Source organism: Coccinella septempunctata, chromosome 2 (assembly GCF_907165205.1).
Source record: "Coccinella septempunctata chromosome 2, icCocSept1.1, whole genome shotgun sequence".
Lineage (NCBI taxonomy): Eukaryota > Metazoa > Arthropoda > Insecta > Coleoptera > Coccinellidae > Coccinella > Coccinella septempunctata.
Window position 1 is genome coordinate 9163890 of NC_058190.1, and position 17208 is coordinate 9181097.

The 17208-nt window shown below is 34.7% G+C and overlaps 1 protein-coding gene across 5 annotated transcripts in view; it reads right to left on the minus strand.

Moving 5' to 3' along the window:
- The window catches only part of LOC123307435 (nucleolar protein 4), a 257824-nt gene that overhangs the window by 184430 nt on the left and 56186 nt on the right, over positions 1-17208 (minus strand). Inside the window, exon 1 of one of the 5 annotated variants that reach the window (XM_044889750.1) lies at positions 14862-14903. The exons of 3 other annotated variants lie outside the window; for them this stretch is intronic. In XM_044889750.1, the coding sequence (XP_044745685.1) occupies positions 14862-14888 (27 nt within the window). In that variant the 5' untranslated portion in view covers positions 14889-14903. Of the gene's footprint in view, positions 1-4073; positions 4154-14861; positions 14904-17208 lie in introns of those variants that run through there. One more of the 5 variants, XM_044889749.1, reaches the window with a different exon arrangement.

The window sequence follows — 17208 nt, forward strand, 5'->3', positions numbered from 1 at the left end:
GAAAATAATTATCATTGAGAACACCTTCAGTTGTAAAATAAATTTGAAATTTCCATAATGTGCGTTAATTTTTTTGCGCATTGTACTTACTAATACTTTTCGAGATGTAGTCATCAAAAAAACTATTTTTTTTTATTTTTTAACGAAAAAGACAGAGAGAAAAAGAGCTGTGTTGATCTGTTTGATCAACTGATTCAGTTCCATTCGAACGTTGATGTTCGATTTTTACAATTGCAATTTTATTATATTTAATATCACTTTGAAATTGAGAAATGCCAGTTTGAAATTGATAAATGCCAATTTCGACTAATGTCATTTTGATTAGCGCCAATTTGAACTAGTATAGACAACGAATATTCAGTTCGATAATTTTCGTCGAAAAGAACTAGCCCGTCCGCAGTCCCCCTCCTCGCACCACCGAAATCAAACAATCTCCAGCATCCGGCAGAGGGTAGATTCATAAATCTCGAAAATAACGATAAAGCGAGTCGAGCCGCGATCCGCTGTGCCATGCCATGCCGCCGCCGCCGCCGGTCCACTCGAGAAAGAAACGACCGCCTGCCCGCCGATCGTATCTATCTGGAAAGCGCCGCGACGGCAGGCCGGGCGGAAAGAGGAACGGAAAGTGACGGGCGCCCTCCTACCCCCACCCCCACAATTAATATTGCAAGCGACGCTCCCGATCGTCTAACGAGATGGGCTGCACGCTAGCGGCTACCGCTATGATCACCGGGTTTAGCGAGGGGCGAGGCGGGGTGCGGGCGGAGGTCGGAGGCGGCGAGGGATAAAGGCTCGCTTTCGGGCTTTCCCCAACCGGGGCTGACAGATCGGCCGAGAACGGAGGGAACCTTCCGTGTTCCGCTCTGGGGTGAACTCGGATCGCTCCGGGTTTATTGGTATCGAAATTTCTTTGTTCCGGCCGGAATCGGGGAACTTTACGAGTTGACGGAATACGTTCATCAATCCCGCCCGCTTCATACAGAGGGACCCGATTTCGGATCTATACCTACTTGCATATTTCGCGAAATACGTGGGTGTCATTGATTTTTTATCCGGTCTCGGAATTATGAGGAACGAGAGTTCGATAACGAGCTTCCAACGAAATTTGTCGTCTGGCATTGAATTTAGAAATACGTGCGAACAAAAATATTGTCGATTGACTGCTTCTATTTATTTTTCTCATGTGTTGATTAATATTTACCGGGTTCTTCATGGATTCCCCCTTTACAAACAGAAATTTTACGAAATTGATAGAATTTTTTTTAAATAATTACGTCAATTGAAATACAGGGTGTCCCGGATAAGATAGAAAACATTTCAAAGGACAGAAAACCCTTGGGGATCACGAAAATACCCCATATCTAGCATCTGGGAGTTCTAGATTCTGATTTACAGGTTTTTTTTTTTCAAGTTTGAATGGAAATTAAAACCAAATTAAAATGAAATCACCGATTTATCCGAAATTTAGAATGAAGATAGCTTCTACGAGATTCCAGAAAACTTCAATCAAGTATCATTCGATTTGCAGGACCTTATTACATAAATTTGAGCAGTTCTTAAAAATTCGCGAAATCATCTTGTACGAAATGAATTTCATTATCTATTTCTTTGATATATGCGTAGAGCGTAAACTGTAAGGTTCATTTATTCAATTCGCGCATGACACTATCCAAGTTCCTGATTTTTTTTAACTTGATAGTCTCGACATTTAACATCCTTCTCATCTCATAAAGAAGTGAATTTTGAATCTTTATGAAATTAATCTAATGGAAATACATTATTATTGAATATTAATTTCAGTTTTCATTTGATCGAATACATCAGTTTTTTGAAGCATAACTCAAAGTTTTCTAAGAATTATTTATTTTTGAGTAATTTAATTAGCAAGAATGAACTTTGAAGTGATGGATAAGAAATAGGTAATAGACTCTCATTGTCTGTTCGAAATGAAGACAAACTAGATGTTTCTGATTCTTCTTTAAATATATCATAATAAGTCAAAAGTGGAAATAAATCAAAGGTGCCTACTATTACTTTGACAAATAACATCAAATAAAATTATCTCTGCAAGCAAAGATATGCCGTTATTTCATTGATGAAATTCACTAGGATTTACATTCATTGTACGGGATGATTTCGCAAACTTTAAGGAGCTGTCCAAATTTATATGATACGATCTCGCAAATCGAATGATATTTGATTGCAGTTTTCTGGAAACTCATGGAAGTTATCTTCATTCCAAATTTGGATAAGACGTAGTCATGTATGCGGATGATACTAATATATTGGTTGCGGCTACCAACATATCTGAGGTAGTTGAAGTATCACAAAGAAAATTTTCTAAAATCACGAACTGGTGTCAAAGGAATCAAATCAGCTTGAACCTGAATAAAACTGAATGTTTAATATTCTGCACCTCACACAACAGAATACAAAAGCCAGAGAGTGTCGATCTTCTGGGACATAATATTAAAGTTAACCAGAGTACCAATTTTCTCGGTATTATATTAGACGAAAATCTCAACTGGCACAATCATATTGATGCACTCCAACGAATACTAAATTCAGTTCTTTACACTTTTCGAATGTTAAAACAGCAGACTGACTTTGAGTTGCTTAAAACTGTATACTTCTCTAATTTCCAGTCAATCATGGGCTATGGAATCATCGTGTGGGGAAACAGTTCTGATGTTTCTAGAATATTCGTGATTCAAAAAAGGGCTTTAAGAACTATGCTGAGTTTATCCTCCAGAACATCCTGCCGAGGAATATTCAAAAGAGAAGGCATCCTAACAGTAACTGCACTGTATATATATCGAACTTTAGTATTCGTGAAGAATAACTTCCATTATTTTGAAAAATATTTGAATCTAAATATGACCAGGCGCATACACTCATTCCATGTTCCGAGGTGCTCTCTCACGCTAACACAAAGAAACGTAGAATACATGAGCCTTGTTTTGTACAACAAGTTGCCCAAAAAATATCAAATTATAGCAGATATAAAAAAATTCAAAAAAGTTGTTCAAAAACTACTTGTTGATTTGGAACCATATTGTATGAGTGAATATTTGAGTCATAGTTTTCTTGTGTGAACATCTCTGTTTTTTTTTCTCTTGCTTTTGACTTGTTTTCTCTTCAAAATTGTATTTTTGATCATGAAAATAAATATTATTATTATTATTATTATTATTAAATCCAAATTCAGTTCAAATTTTAAAAACACCTAGTAAATCAGAATCTAGGAGTCCTTGATACTACATATGAGGGTTTTTCCTGATCTTTTAGGTGTTATCTATCTCTCATTAATGTTTCCCGTCTGATCCGGGACATTCTGTATATTCAAGTGGACCAACACATTGAATGCATTATGGGACCCCCTGTATATTCATTTATATTTTTTGATAGGTCTTCCTCTCCTGATCCTATCCTATGCATATGTAGATCTGTCTCTCTTATTTGGTCGAGAACTTCAGAGTTTCACAGTTTCAAAATTATGAAATAAAAATACAGAATTTAAAAAAAAATGATAAATTATCCCAAAATGACAAAAACAAAGTAAGTATGTATAAGGGTGGGATATAAACTGTATCAAAAATAAAGAATATCTGTGATAATCGGAAAATTAGGTAGTTTGGCTGAATGCATAACTACAGATCCACAGATCTATCTCATAGATCTAGCTTTTTATTCTAAATGAAATTTCGTTCCCCCAGAGGCGGCATAGCTCATCACGAAAACTTAAAGTGACTATATCTTTTCATCAGGACCGAATTGGAAAAATGTGTTTCTTTTGATCTCAAGAATCCACTTTTGAAATATTTGTACGAGTCAAAGACTCACCCTGTATAATGTAGAACGCCAGGGCAATCATAAAAAAATATTTTTGTTCCTTTTATGTAGAAATCGGTTTGAGTTTTCAGACAAGGAATTATCTCCTCAATTTTTTCCAAATCTTTAGGAAACTTCCAACATCCTGTTAAATATGAAATTTGAACTCTTCATCACTTACCGTAACCAATAACTAATTGTTTTTCTTTTGTTTCATGAGAGATAGCCTCATGGCTTCTCACCTTATTTGATGTAGAAATATTTTGCTCATTGGTTCGAGGGAGAATAGGAAGAAGCTTCATTATTGACACTTCGATAGAACTTACCTGAAAATGAAAAGAAAATATATGAGTTTTATAATCACACGAATCTATTTGTAGGAGATAAATGCAGGGTGTAATATATGTAATTGTAAATAATTGCAATATTGGAGTACCCATATGCAATTTACATTATTCCTTCACTCTCCATTTTAACAAGTATGAAAATCTTGTGCAACTTCGATTTCTAAAATCGAAAAAATCCTTCAAATCTGCAAAATGAGATTATTTTGACGCCGAATGCCATGTTACGAGACATAAAGGCCCTGTATAATGTATATGTACATATAAAACAAGTGTCTAGGTATTTTTATGATTCGTGGGAGCAGAATGAATATCAAAACACCAGAAGAACATTCTATTCGCATGAAAGGGCTTTTCTGTGATTTTGAAGAAAAAATAATTCTTTGTATTTTTCATTTAAATCTGAAACTACTGAATTGATTCCAATAATTTTTTCACCATTAGAAACCTGCATCTGAGGTGACCGATAGATACCGTGCTTCATTTCACTAAAGTTATGATGGCCAAGTTGAAGAAAAAGAACTATTTTTCAAGATCTCCAATAGTGTTACATCAACTGAAGCAGCGGTCGATGCCTTTGAAAATGGAAAAAACGGACTGCAATCAGAAATTTGGAGATTTCAGAGAATTTTTTCTACTGATGCAAAAACGCATCCTGAAGAAAGAATACTTCGAAAATTATTAATGTTTTTTGAGAATAAACTGTGTTCCACTTGACTAGGCTCAGCAGAAAGAGAGCAATACCTATATCAAGTTATAAATGCTGTGATTTAGGTTGAAAACATTATTTGAGCCATCTGAATGAAATTAAAAATTTTCAGTAAATATTATTTCACATTGTTTCAGGCCAGTGAGTTACAAGATCCTCACCCCGACCCTGTAGTCCCGATCAATTATCCAGCGGGAACGAGAGCTAACGGTAACAGAGGTAGAGCTGCCGGTCTCAAACAGGAGATGTTCGAGATTGATGAGAGCCATGTTGCGCTGGTTTTTAGGAATTTCCTGATTCTACGGATCGTGGATGGAAAAAAATGGGATTTTAGGTGCTGATAAGAAGACTCCACAAATTGAGAAACCAATTAGGAATATAATGATTCTAAGATGTAGTTTTACTGACATTATTTGGGATTAGTTCAATATCCAAGTGATCTACTGCCTGTTTCATTTCGATTTATAATTTTTAAAACTCTTGTTTTCAACTTAACCAGTGCGTATGTAATGAAATCTTTCAGCGTAAATTTCACCACTTTAAAAAGAATCTGGTTAACTGGTTAATCTGGGCGCGTTTCGAGGGCCGAAGATTATAGAAATCTGTTTCATCCAAAATCGAATAAGAGGTGGGGAAGTCCGGCGCATTCACCAATTCGCCACTTAACAAAACCACCAAAATAAAGCGGATTTAATTTCGAACTGAATAGAAATATCGCTATGAAGTTTCAAAGTTACTGTCAGCGAAGAGCGTAGTTATATAAAAAAACTCACAAAAACTCGTGGAGAAAAAATGAAAAATGATAAAAATACATAAAGAAGAAGGAGACTGACCAGAGAATGACCGAAACTATTAATTGATGTAAATGAAAATTACCATAACTTAAGAAATATGCCTTCTTTCAGCAATAGGTGGAATCATGATTTGAGCAGGAAAAGACAAAATTACAATCCCAGAGGGGTGAAATTATTATTTTCCAACATATTATGACAATTTTTTTCAGTACTTATAGAGAAAATAGAATCGTCGATGTAACTAGGTCCTTTCGTTTGCATAAAAAGTGTAGCACTTTTCTACACTCGATTTGATTTACACCAGTGTAGAGGAAGTGTAGTTTATCTACACAAAGTCAAAAGGAGATGTAGATAAACTACACCTCCTCTACACTGGTGTAAATTCAATCAGCGAACGAATACTAAAATCGAGTGTAGAAATTGTAGAAAAGCGCTACACTATTTATGCAAACGAAAGGACCTATAATCTATGATGAAGAACTATCGAAAAACGATTATGAAGTGAAGTTTCAAGAATTAAATTGACGAAAAAAGGCGCAGTGACATCAAAACGTCCTTCAACTTCAATTTAAAGATTATTTCATGGACAACTTCTTGAATTATGGAAAACAATTAAAATATTTGGGTCTAATACTCTAATGGCCATATGCACCGTTTCATTAAACGAGATTAGTTCCTTAAACATCCTTTTGTCCATAGAAACTTAAACGTCGTTTTAGAGCTTAAACTTCGTTCAATCAAACGGTGCATAAGGCCATTAATGATTAATGGGAGACATAAGAGTGCTGTATCATTTTGAATCTGTGATCAGATACGGTATTGTTTTTTTTGGAGAACAAGACAAATATCTCGGATCGGATAGTTCGGTGTACACTGTGTCCCATTTTGGTTGAGACTGCAATGTCTCTCAGCTATTAGATAGAGACATGCGGTATACGCGACCCTGTATCACTTTTTTGTAAAACTTTTGAAGCCACCAATAGAAATATTCCAACTACTTTTATTCATTGAATGCAGGACGAAAACGAAAATGTTCACTTTTGCCCTGTATAAGATAGAAAAAAAATAAAACTGCTTATAATAGATATTTCTACATGAAAGTCACTGATGGCGTAATAAAAATTACTGTTTTCAAGATTGGACACAAACTTGGTAGTTTTTAAGCCCGTTTGCAACAGCCGAGAATTCTCTGGAGAATTCTCTACAAAATTCTCGCAAGAAAAGGGCGGAGACTATTTAGTACGCAACTGAACAGAGAATTCTACCGAAAGTGCGTATGTAACGGTACATAATTCACGGCGCATGAAATCTCGAGTAAATTTTCTAGAGAATTCTCGGCTGTTGCAAACGGGCTTTAAATGGAACTCTCCTTAAGCCCGTTTGCAACAGCCGAGAATTCTCTAGAAAATTTACTCGAGATTTCATGCGCCGTGAGTTATGTACCGTTACATACGCACTTTCGGTAGAATTGTCTGTTCAGTTGCGTACTAAATAGTCTCCGCCCTTTTCTTGCGAGAATTCTGTAGAGAATTCTCCAGAGAATTCTCGGCTGTTGCAAACGGGCTTTATATTTTAACGTAAAATTTTTGCAATTTTTTTTCCGAATGCATTGATGTATCACAATCTAATCTTGAGTTTCAGCTTCTGAAACCAGAAAAATCTATATTTATGTTTTTTTTTCAATAGTAGTCCAAGAATTCCTTCACACCTGCATTTAATTATTACTTTTTCAAAACGCCATGTGATGTTAACCTATTTATTCAATTATATTTTAAACATAAACTCAAAATATCACTCTTCAACATAAATTTAAAAATGTTCAAAATATAATTGAATAGATAGGTTCTAATCATATGGCTACTATTAAAAAAAACTTAAATATGGATTTTACTGATTTTTGAAGCTAAAATTTATTGAATATAAGGTTGTGATACGTCAATGTATTTAGAAAAAAGATTGTAAAAATTTGACATTTAATTATACAGGATGTTCCATTTAAAAAATACCAAGTTTGTGCCTAATCTTGAAAACAGTGCTCTGAAAAAATTTTCAATCACGCCACTGACCCTTATGTAAAAATATCTGTTATAAGCAGTTACAATTTTTTATATACAAGGCCTAAGAAATAATAACATCTCCAAAAATGGACATTTTCGCTTTCGCCCTGTATTTCAGGGCGTAGTTGGAATATTTCTGTATGTGGCATTAAAAGTTTTACAAAAAAGTGATAAAGGGTTCCGCAAATCGCATGTCTCTATTTTTAAATAGCTGAGATATAGTGCCCCCCAAAACAAAATCTTGGCTGCGCCTCTGGTTGCATCAAAGTTTTCAACATATTACCAAATGAAATTAAAAGTATTAATAGTGTTTAATTGTTCAAGAATAAAGTGAAGTTGTTTTCATTGAATCTTAAGCCATACGATTTAAAGGAATTTTTTGATGGGTAGTTTGAAGGTGATTCTTTTTGACTTAGTTCCATTAAGCATTTTCTGGGTGTGTGGGTACTCATATCTATAATTATGATGTAATTAGTTGAGAGAATTGTAGGGATATTGTCTGAAATAAATACAGTATTCATTAAGTTTACTTTACGTGAAAGATTTTGAATTTTTTTTTGAATGTCTTAGTTGGGACATCCTGTAAAGATATTAACTCTTTACGGGAAAGATACTTGAGGATACAACGCGCAGAACAAACAAGAAGATGACTTATTTATCCATAGCGTCACCCGAATCCTTCTTTATTTGAACGCTTTCGAACGAAATTTTCAACCATAAATAGGTCGGCAAGGTCTACGGCCCACGGACGCTTCCCCTCGCAGCTATAACGGTTGCCGTAATTAGCAATCGGCGTGGCTGTAGCCCGGAATCGAACAGTTTGGGAGCTCAGCATTGTTCGGGTCCTGCAGATTAGTATCTCCCTACATGCGACGCTTTGATACGGCCCGACCTGACCGCCGCCGGCGGCTTAAATTGGAATATCCGTAAATTATGTTGCTGCCTGTCACGTTTCCGTATTCTTGGGATGAACAGGATATCCTTACGCTACATGAGGTAAACAGCAAATCTCATTACGGAGCGTTCAGAGATGACGATTTATATTCAAGAGAAGTGTTAAGTTGTGAATGCAGATTTTTCAACAATTCCGTTGAATGAACTGATAATTTGCAAGTTTGTTTCTATTTTAGGAATTCTTCCTTAAACTCTGTCGATTTTTAGCCGAAAATGGTCTTATTAAACGATTAATTTGCACTCATTGATAAAGAATTCGTTGTCGAATTCAATTTTGTCTGTATCGAAGATTATAGAGCAAAGATTATAGAGTAGAAAGATAGGAAACGCCCTCATATGGCTAGTACTAAAAACCGACTACATTTTGGCCAGTGAAAACACATTTGACAATCAGATGGCGCTGAAAACGTATAATGAATACAGAAAAACTGTTCAATAACAGTTTTCTGTTTTATAATTCAGGGGCGCGAAATTCAAATTCTATTCCTTGTATTTAATTCCAATATTGACCTTGTTGAGACCAGAAAACAAACATACTGAGCAACAAAACAAAAGGATGGTTTTGTTTTGTGACCAGGATGTTAGTTTTCACCTGAACATTGTTTGGAATCGATTGGTATCAATGAAAAACGATGTTGGATGTGATAAATTTTTATTTGCAATCTATAAAAAATTTACAAAAATTTAAAATTATGGTCAACGAATAGAGCTTTGACTAGGTTACAAGAGCACATGATTATCTGCTATAGGTACGTCAAAGGTGTTTTTTCTGCGAAAACGTTCTGAATTAATAAACTGAGCTGAATTTGTTCAATTTATATCATAAATTGATATGAACCAATATTCAATTTACCGTCATAGGATACACATTTCCGATACTTACATATTATTTACAAAATTTTCAGAACCACAATTGGAAAAACCTTACAGAGGTATACAAGACCTATATTCAAGCCCGTCAGTATAATTTCTTCATGCTTTTTTATGATTTCTTCATGGTATGGTCTCTTTATGAGACAATATACAAATTGATTGACGAACGAACAAAACACTCACAGAAGGTTTCATAAAACTTTGACTTTCCAAACAACAATTTGACAGTCACCCGATTCCCAAATCGAAATCCATAAAACTTTTGCATTTCTGAATATATTGAAGGCAATTGAGAATCTTTGAATGGACGTATAAAAGTCATAATTTCCCCTAAATGAACCCTTCATGTAAGGGATGCTTCTTGCATATAACAATTTACGTGGATAAACAGATATCAATCGACTTGCAGTAAAATGTTCATTGCACATGTTGTAGTCAGTAGTGTTTGCAGGCCTTTACGCCCTGAAAATTTTATCCACTTCGTAGCACTGAAAATAAAAATCAATGAATGACCGAGTCACATGTTACCAGTTTCAATACTTATATTCCCATTTTCCTTAGTAAAATTCGTTTTATTTAATCCACAGTTCTTCACCATACAATAATTTTCGAACAATATTCTGAGGTTTTCGCCAAGAAATTAGACAAAAATTTCAATTATCAGCAACTAGAACGGGCTTGGAAACAAAAGGCGATACGAAGTTGCCTGTGAATACGAGAATCAAAACATTCAAAATCTGTTTGATCAAAATGGCCATAAGACTCTGATATCTCGCAAAATTTCATATGTCCCTCGAATTAAAATTTTAACCAGTCCCAGCTCCTTAAAAACACATTTGAAACACAGATGGCGCTCACGTCACTTTAGTTGCTTCGTTCGGAAATCAAAGCTATTAAAGTGATATGTGCGCCATATCTGGTTTCAAATGTGGGATTTTCCGAAATTAGCTTTTTTAGATTACCACAAAAAATGAAGTGAGTCTGTTATGCATTGATATTAATTTTTAGTGCTGTATGCTGTATGCAGGAAGCATTGCATGTAGGACCCATTTAGGGGAAATTATGATCTACGAGATACGAGTACTTTTTCAACTGTGGTTCTGAGAATTCTGTAACTAATAAGTGAAGAAATGAAATGTGTATGCTATGATTGTACATCGAATATAAGTTTATATAATTATCTGATAATTGTTCAAATTCAACTAATTTTATCAATTCAAAACTTGATTCCGAATATAATTAATTTGGTCCTTCTTATTTTTCTCTGATATGCAATTTTTTTTCCAATCTGTCTGTTTGTGTTTTGCTCGATACTTTGTATACATTTTTTCAACGTTTTTTATCATAGAGTGTGAAATTATTTCATAAATTGTAATCATTGTGAACCTCTGTTATTGGATTTTCTGTTGAGGTTCCTGTTGTAGAAATAAATAAAATAAATAAATAAATAAATATAACACTGTATTGCACGGCAATAACACCTTCGACGTATAACAAATCACCATATACTTTTGTGTCCCATATTCAAAGCCCTTTTCTTCAAAACCCTACTTTTGTTTTGTCGCTCAGGATGTTTTTCGAATTTCGCGCCATTCAATTATGAAATAGTGTTATTAAACAGTTATCTGTATTGAACCTAAGTTTCTAGCACCATCTCATTGTCAAATGTTTAACCACTGACCAAAATAAAGTCGGTTAATATAGTACTAGAGATATGAAGGCGTTTCCTATATTTCTCCTCTATAATCTTTGGTCTGTCTGTTTATGGCTTTCAGTCTTTTCATCGTATCATGCACTAAACATCGTACAATGACGAAGAATCTGATTTGCTCCTGACAAATTAGTGCAAGAATTTACGCAGGAGCAAATCGATTATTTAAATTTTTTTAATGATTTTGTTTCAGAGACTAGAGAGTTTCAGAAGATAAGAAATCTAAATGTTTACTCGCTTATTTAACTCATCATTTTGTCCATTTTTTCATAAGTTTCACTGTTTCAGGTGTAAATTTATTTTCAATATTTGTACTGTACAAACTCAGTCCACTCCAAAAATTGAAAAAATTAAATTCAACAGATTGTTGAAATAGGGATCAATTTCCAGAGTTGCGATAAAAGTGTATGTACAGGTCAGGTGGTTGATGAGGATCCAAAGCTCTTTGTAGCCGATTCCAAGCTCTGACGAACGAGAGGACAGGGCCAAATGCGGAATACCATGAATTTCTAGAGCTTCAACGACAATTCTCACACGATGGGATGGCGCATCATACACCAGAAGCGTTCAGAAGCTGTTGTTGCATGATTCGACAAGTACTCGAATGCTCGCTACGGATAGACAGAGTCAGAAACCGACGGATACCGATCTTGTGCAAGGGTGGAAGATCTTTGGCGTCCACTTTTTGTTTTTGCGGTCACGATATCGATAGACGAGACGGAAAACTATACAGGGTGGGCGAAATTCGATGTCTACTGAGGGGATCTCGAGAACAGCAGCTAGAAAAAAAATATATACATTATCGAGCTCTTTTTTCCTGAGTACTCCAAATCTGAAAACAAAATCTGCCTATCGTTTCTTGATTTTGAGATATGCACAAAAATTATAAATTGCCAGTTTCAATAATGCCGAATTACTCGCTTGTTTCAACTCGTATTCGAAAAGCATTATGATATTCTACAGGCATTTTTTTTGAGTAATTCGAACATGATTTTATTAAATTTTTGGATCCAGCTAAATATTTCGTGATATTGACAATAAGTAGCTAGGCGTTACCATAAAGACTGTTGAATATGCATTCATTTTTCGTGGACTCAATGCTCTATGATCGGAATTACAGATTGTCGAATCACTTTTCCTATGTACCTATCTATTTCTACTTCAGCATTATTGAAAACGGCAGATTCTCTGGTTTTGTTTTCAGATTTTTATTTCTTCTCGAAAATAACGACACGGGAATATATTTTTACGACGCCACTGGTCGTTCGGGTATATTCGGAAACTGGCTGCTAGCTTCATGCCGGTTTCTTCAAGCTGTTTAAGTTATCGCGATCCCCTCAGTAGACAACGAATTTTGCCCACCCTGTAAACTTTCACCGATGAAATTCACTGAATACCTTTAGACCAATAGTCTATAAGCTTTATTTCTACTAAGTTTACGTCTAGGCATTATTGCAATCGAAATTTTCAGATATTTAAACTAAGATAAAAACTCACCTGAAACTGAAAAGTTATCAAACGAGGAGCAAAAAAGCTATTCTGATATAAGAGAGTAAACATTTGATTGCTCATAAATGAGAATTTGATGGGCGAGCATCTAAATCTATCGAAACGGTCACAATATTTCTGAATTTGCTTCTTGAATGTTGAATGTTTGCCTAACTTAAATGAACATATTTTAAATACTGTATCGTTGTAGCAGATACATGATGGAAACTATAATTGAACTAAAAAATGAATCAAGGCATACCTTACTCCACCTTATAATTGATACATGATTAAGATTTTTTCAGCATAGAAGTATAACCAAAAACCATTTCTCCAAAGAGTGATAGATTATGAAGTAGAAAGATGGGAAACGAAGCGACTAAAGTGATGTGAGCGTCATCTGTGTTTCAAATGTGTTTCTAAGACTTTAAGACTGGTTAAAATATTAATTCGAGGGCTACTTGCAGAAACCTATGAAATTTTGTAAGATTTCAGAAGGCCATTTTGATCAAAAAGGTTTTGAATGTTTTGATTCTCGTACTGTTTTTTGTTTATCTAGCTCGTTCTTGTTGCTGATTTTTGAATTTTTTGTCTAATTTCTTGCTGAAAACCTCAAAATATCGTTCGAAAATTGAGTTTTTTACTTTACTAAGGAAAATAGAAATGTAAATATCAAAACTGGTAATATGTGACTCGATCATTCATTGATTTTTATTTCCATTGCTCCGAAGTGGATGCCTGCAAACACTACTGACTACAACATTTGCAGTGAACATTTTACTGCAAGTCAAGTCAATTGAGAACTGTTCATTCCAAGTAAATTGTTGTATGCTGGAAGCATCCCTTGCATGAAGGGCCCATTTAGGAGAATTTATGACTTTTGTACGGCCATTTGAAGATTCTCAATTGCTACTCCTTCAATATATTCAGAAATACAAAGGTTTTATTGATTTCGATTTGGGAAATGAGTGACTGACATATTGTTTCTTGGAAAGTCGAAATTTTATGAAACCTGCTGTGAGTGTTTTGTTCATTCATTAATCAATTTGTATATTGTGTCATAAAGAGACTATACCAAAAAGAAATCATAAAAAAAGCATGAAAAAACTATATTGACGGGCTAACATACGGGTCTTGTATACCCCTGTAAGGTTTTTTTTTTTTAATTGTGGTTCTGAAAATTCTTTAAATAATATGTAAGTAACTAAAATGTGTATGCTATGATGGTATATTGAAAATTGGTTTGAATTAATTTCTGATATAAATTGTACAAATTCAACTAAGTTTATTAATTCAAAATAACGTATTGCACAGAAATAACACCGTTGAAGTAGAGCAGATCACTTATACTCTTGCTCTATTCGTTGTCCATAATTTCAACTTTCTGTAAATTTTACAAAAATTGCAAAGAATATATAGCACATATGACTGCGTATTTCATTGAAATCACTCGATTCCAAACAATGTTCGGATGAAAACTAACATCCTAGTCACAAAACAAAACCATGCTTTATGTCGCTCAGAATGTTTGATTTCTGGTCTCAACAAAGTCGATATTGCAATTCGATACAAGGAATAGAATTCTGATTTCGCGCCCCTCAATTATAAAGTGTTGACACTATTGACACTGAGTTTTCAGCGCCATCTCATTGTCAAATGTGTTTTCACTGGCCAAAATGTAGTCGGTTTTCAGTACTAGTGATATGAGGGCGTTTTCTATATTTCTACTTTATAATTTTTGCATTTCTCGTTAAATCTTCACTGAATTTTCTGACAACTGTCGTCCATTCCACAATCATTGTAATGACAGAAAAAGCTGATGTAATGAGGACGATAGAACGCATATAAAAAAGTTCCAATTCCATTGACAATTGTGAAGTAGGATTTTGGCAATGTATGCTTCCACAGTATGTTTCTGTATATTATTGGTGAATGTAAATAAAAACACACTGTAATTATTGTATAATTCTTTGGCGATCGCTTTCGGCTATGATTAAGCCATCATCAGGCCAGGTGAAATTACATTTTCACAATTTAAGTAATGCTATATTTTTATATAAATGGTAGTCATTGTAAAAGAATGAGAGTGTGCAATCTTACCGTCGTTGGAGGTAAATTGTCAAACATATATGATGAGACAAGATCAAGGATGAAATATGTGACTTCAAGAAATAATTCTTCTCTATTCAATTCTTTGAAATATATCCCAAACTTCGAAGTTCCTGTCGCGTTTAATATGTAAAATGTAGTGGAAAAAAGGAGTAAGATTAGAAGATTAATTTGGGATGTCATCTGTCGAGTTTCCAACGTTGTGTGTTGTGTTCGGGAAATATATCATTTTTATTATGCTGTTATCTCGTAAATTAAATTCTGTCAAATCGTTTAGTAAATGTTGATTACTTCTGTTCTTTAGAATTTCCAATTGTTCAAGTAATGTTAGTTTGTAATTATTATGTTCCTTATGTAGTATTTTTAAGTTGTCAAAGTCAGTGTTATGTTTATGTTCGTCTAGATGGCATCCTAAGGCTGATGTGTATTTCTGCGGTGTTCGTTGAATCGTTTCTTAACGTTACGTGTGGTCATTCCGATGTAGAATGCAGAACCATCTGTGCAGTTGATTTTGTATATTCCTCTTTGTTCTTCTTTTTTGGTTTTTGTCTTATTGTTAACTAATAAATTTTCGATATTTTTATGTCGATTATTTATCAGAGTATAATCATATTTGTTAACAATATGTTGGATGTTTTCATGTAAACCTTTATAGAATGGAATGGATAGATATTGTTTTCTTTTTGCAATGTGGGGGTAGATTTTCTTCAAAATTGTTTTTCTTTTGATTGAATGGTATATCTGATCTATATATTCTCTAGTGTATTGATTATTGTAGCCAATTTGGTATATAATATTCTTTTCTTTATTGTATTTTTCAGGGGATAGGGGAATGTTAATTAGTCTGTGAAATAGAAAGTTAAAAGCAGCTCTTTTCAATGTTGGTGCATGATACGAATGGTAAGGAATGATAATATCGGTTTGTGTAGGCTTTCTATAAATATCAAAAGAGAAGTTATTGTTTCTATCGAGATTAATTGTTAGATCGAGAAAATTTATGGTGTTAAAGATCGAGTGTTCGATGGTAAATTTTATCTTAAACATAGAATTGATGGTTTCAAAGAATTTTTCAAGTTCTGTTTTAGTTCCATCCAAGTAGGATATCGAGAAATCTCTAGGGGTAGCGAAAATCGATTTGACTGCAGGGGCTGTAACATGTAGAGAACTTTGTCAATCCGTTGAGGTCTGATGAATGAGAGAAATCAATCTAAACATCGACGTAAGAAAAATTCGCATATCGGAATTTTTTCACATTCCACCTGTATTTCCTTGAAAGAATAGTGAAGTGAAAAGTCGAAGTCACAAGGACTATATTTTGCCGGTTTCATTGAATCGACCATCCCGGCTGCAGACACAGAGATCCGCGAAAACTTTTCAATTTATCTGGGCTGCGAACAGCACACAAAGTTCGAGCCGCCCTCAACCTTTCCCTAATTAGAGTGACGGTTTTCCGGTCCCCGCTTTCCGCCGCCGCCGACGTAGTAGCGGGGACGCGAGCTCCGAAATGAGATCAGAACATATCCGAAGCCATTCTGGCCCCTTATCTACGAGTCGGGTCGGGCAAAAGGCACACAGAGAGCAGGTAAACACCTGCGACACGTCATCCCGGTGTTATACATCTCAAGGGAGAACCGCCTGCTAGACGATAATGCACAGCCACCGTAAATTCTGCATTTTCCGGAATGTAATCGAGGGAACCGAAGTGCAAGGTTATGAAGGCAAATTTTATATCTAGCGCGGGGGCTTTCATTCCGGGTAATAGAGACTTTGTACTTAGGATGCTCGGTAATTCGATTTTTACCGCGATGCTGATAAGTGAATTAGAGTTATCATCAACAGATAATACTAAGGAAACCTTCGGAATTATCAGCAATTATAAGGAATAATTGTGTTGAAACGTCTGGGGATTTTTTATGTTTTGTCCGTTCACATCCAAAGTGAAAGTTTTCCTGCAACTAAAAAACGTTCTACACAGTCCATATACCGGATGATCCACAGCGATGGCCTATTAGACGTTTACGATGAACTAATCATGATTTTGTGCTGAAACATTTGGGGTTTTCGATAATTAACTTTCCCCTTGAAATATCTTAAGATCTACTACTTCCTTATTTCAAATGGCGCTCCCAGTACATCTTGGCATCATTCGATAGATGATTTGATGGCAATTTAAACAGTATGTCATACCCTTGGTAACAACTCAAAGGTGTATGAGTTTTAGGGATTTTCATGAAAAAAAATTGTTAAAAACACTGTTTTAAATTATCACAAACAAAGGAAAACATCTAAATAACCACATATCAAAATATAAAAAATACAACATTCGCATCAAAAAGAT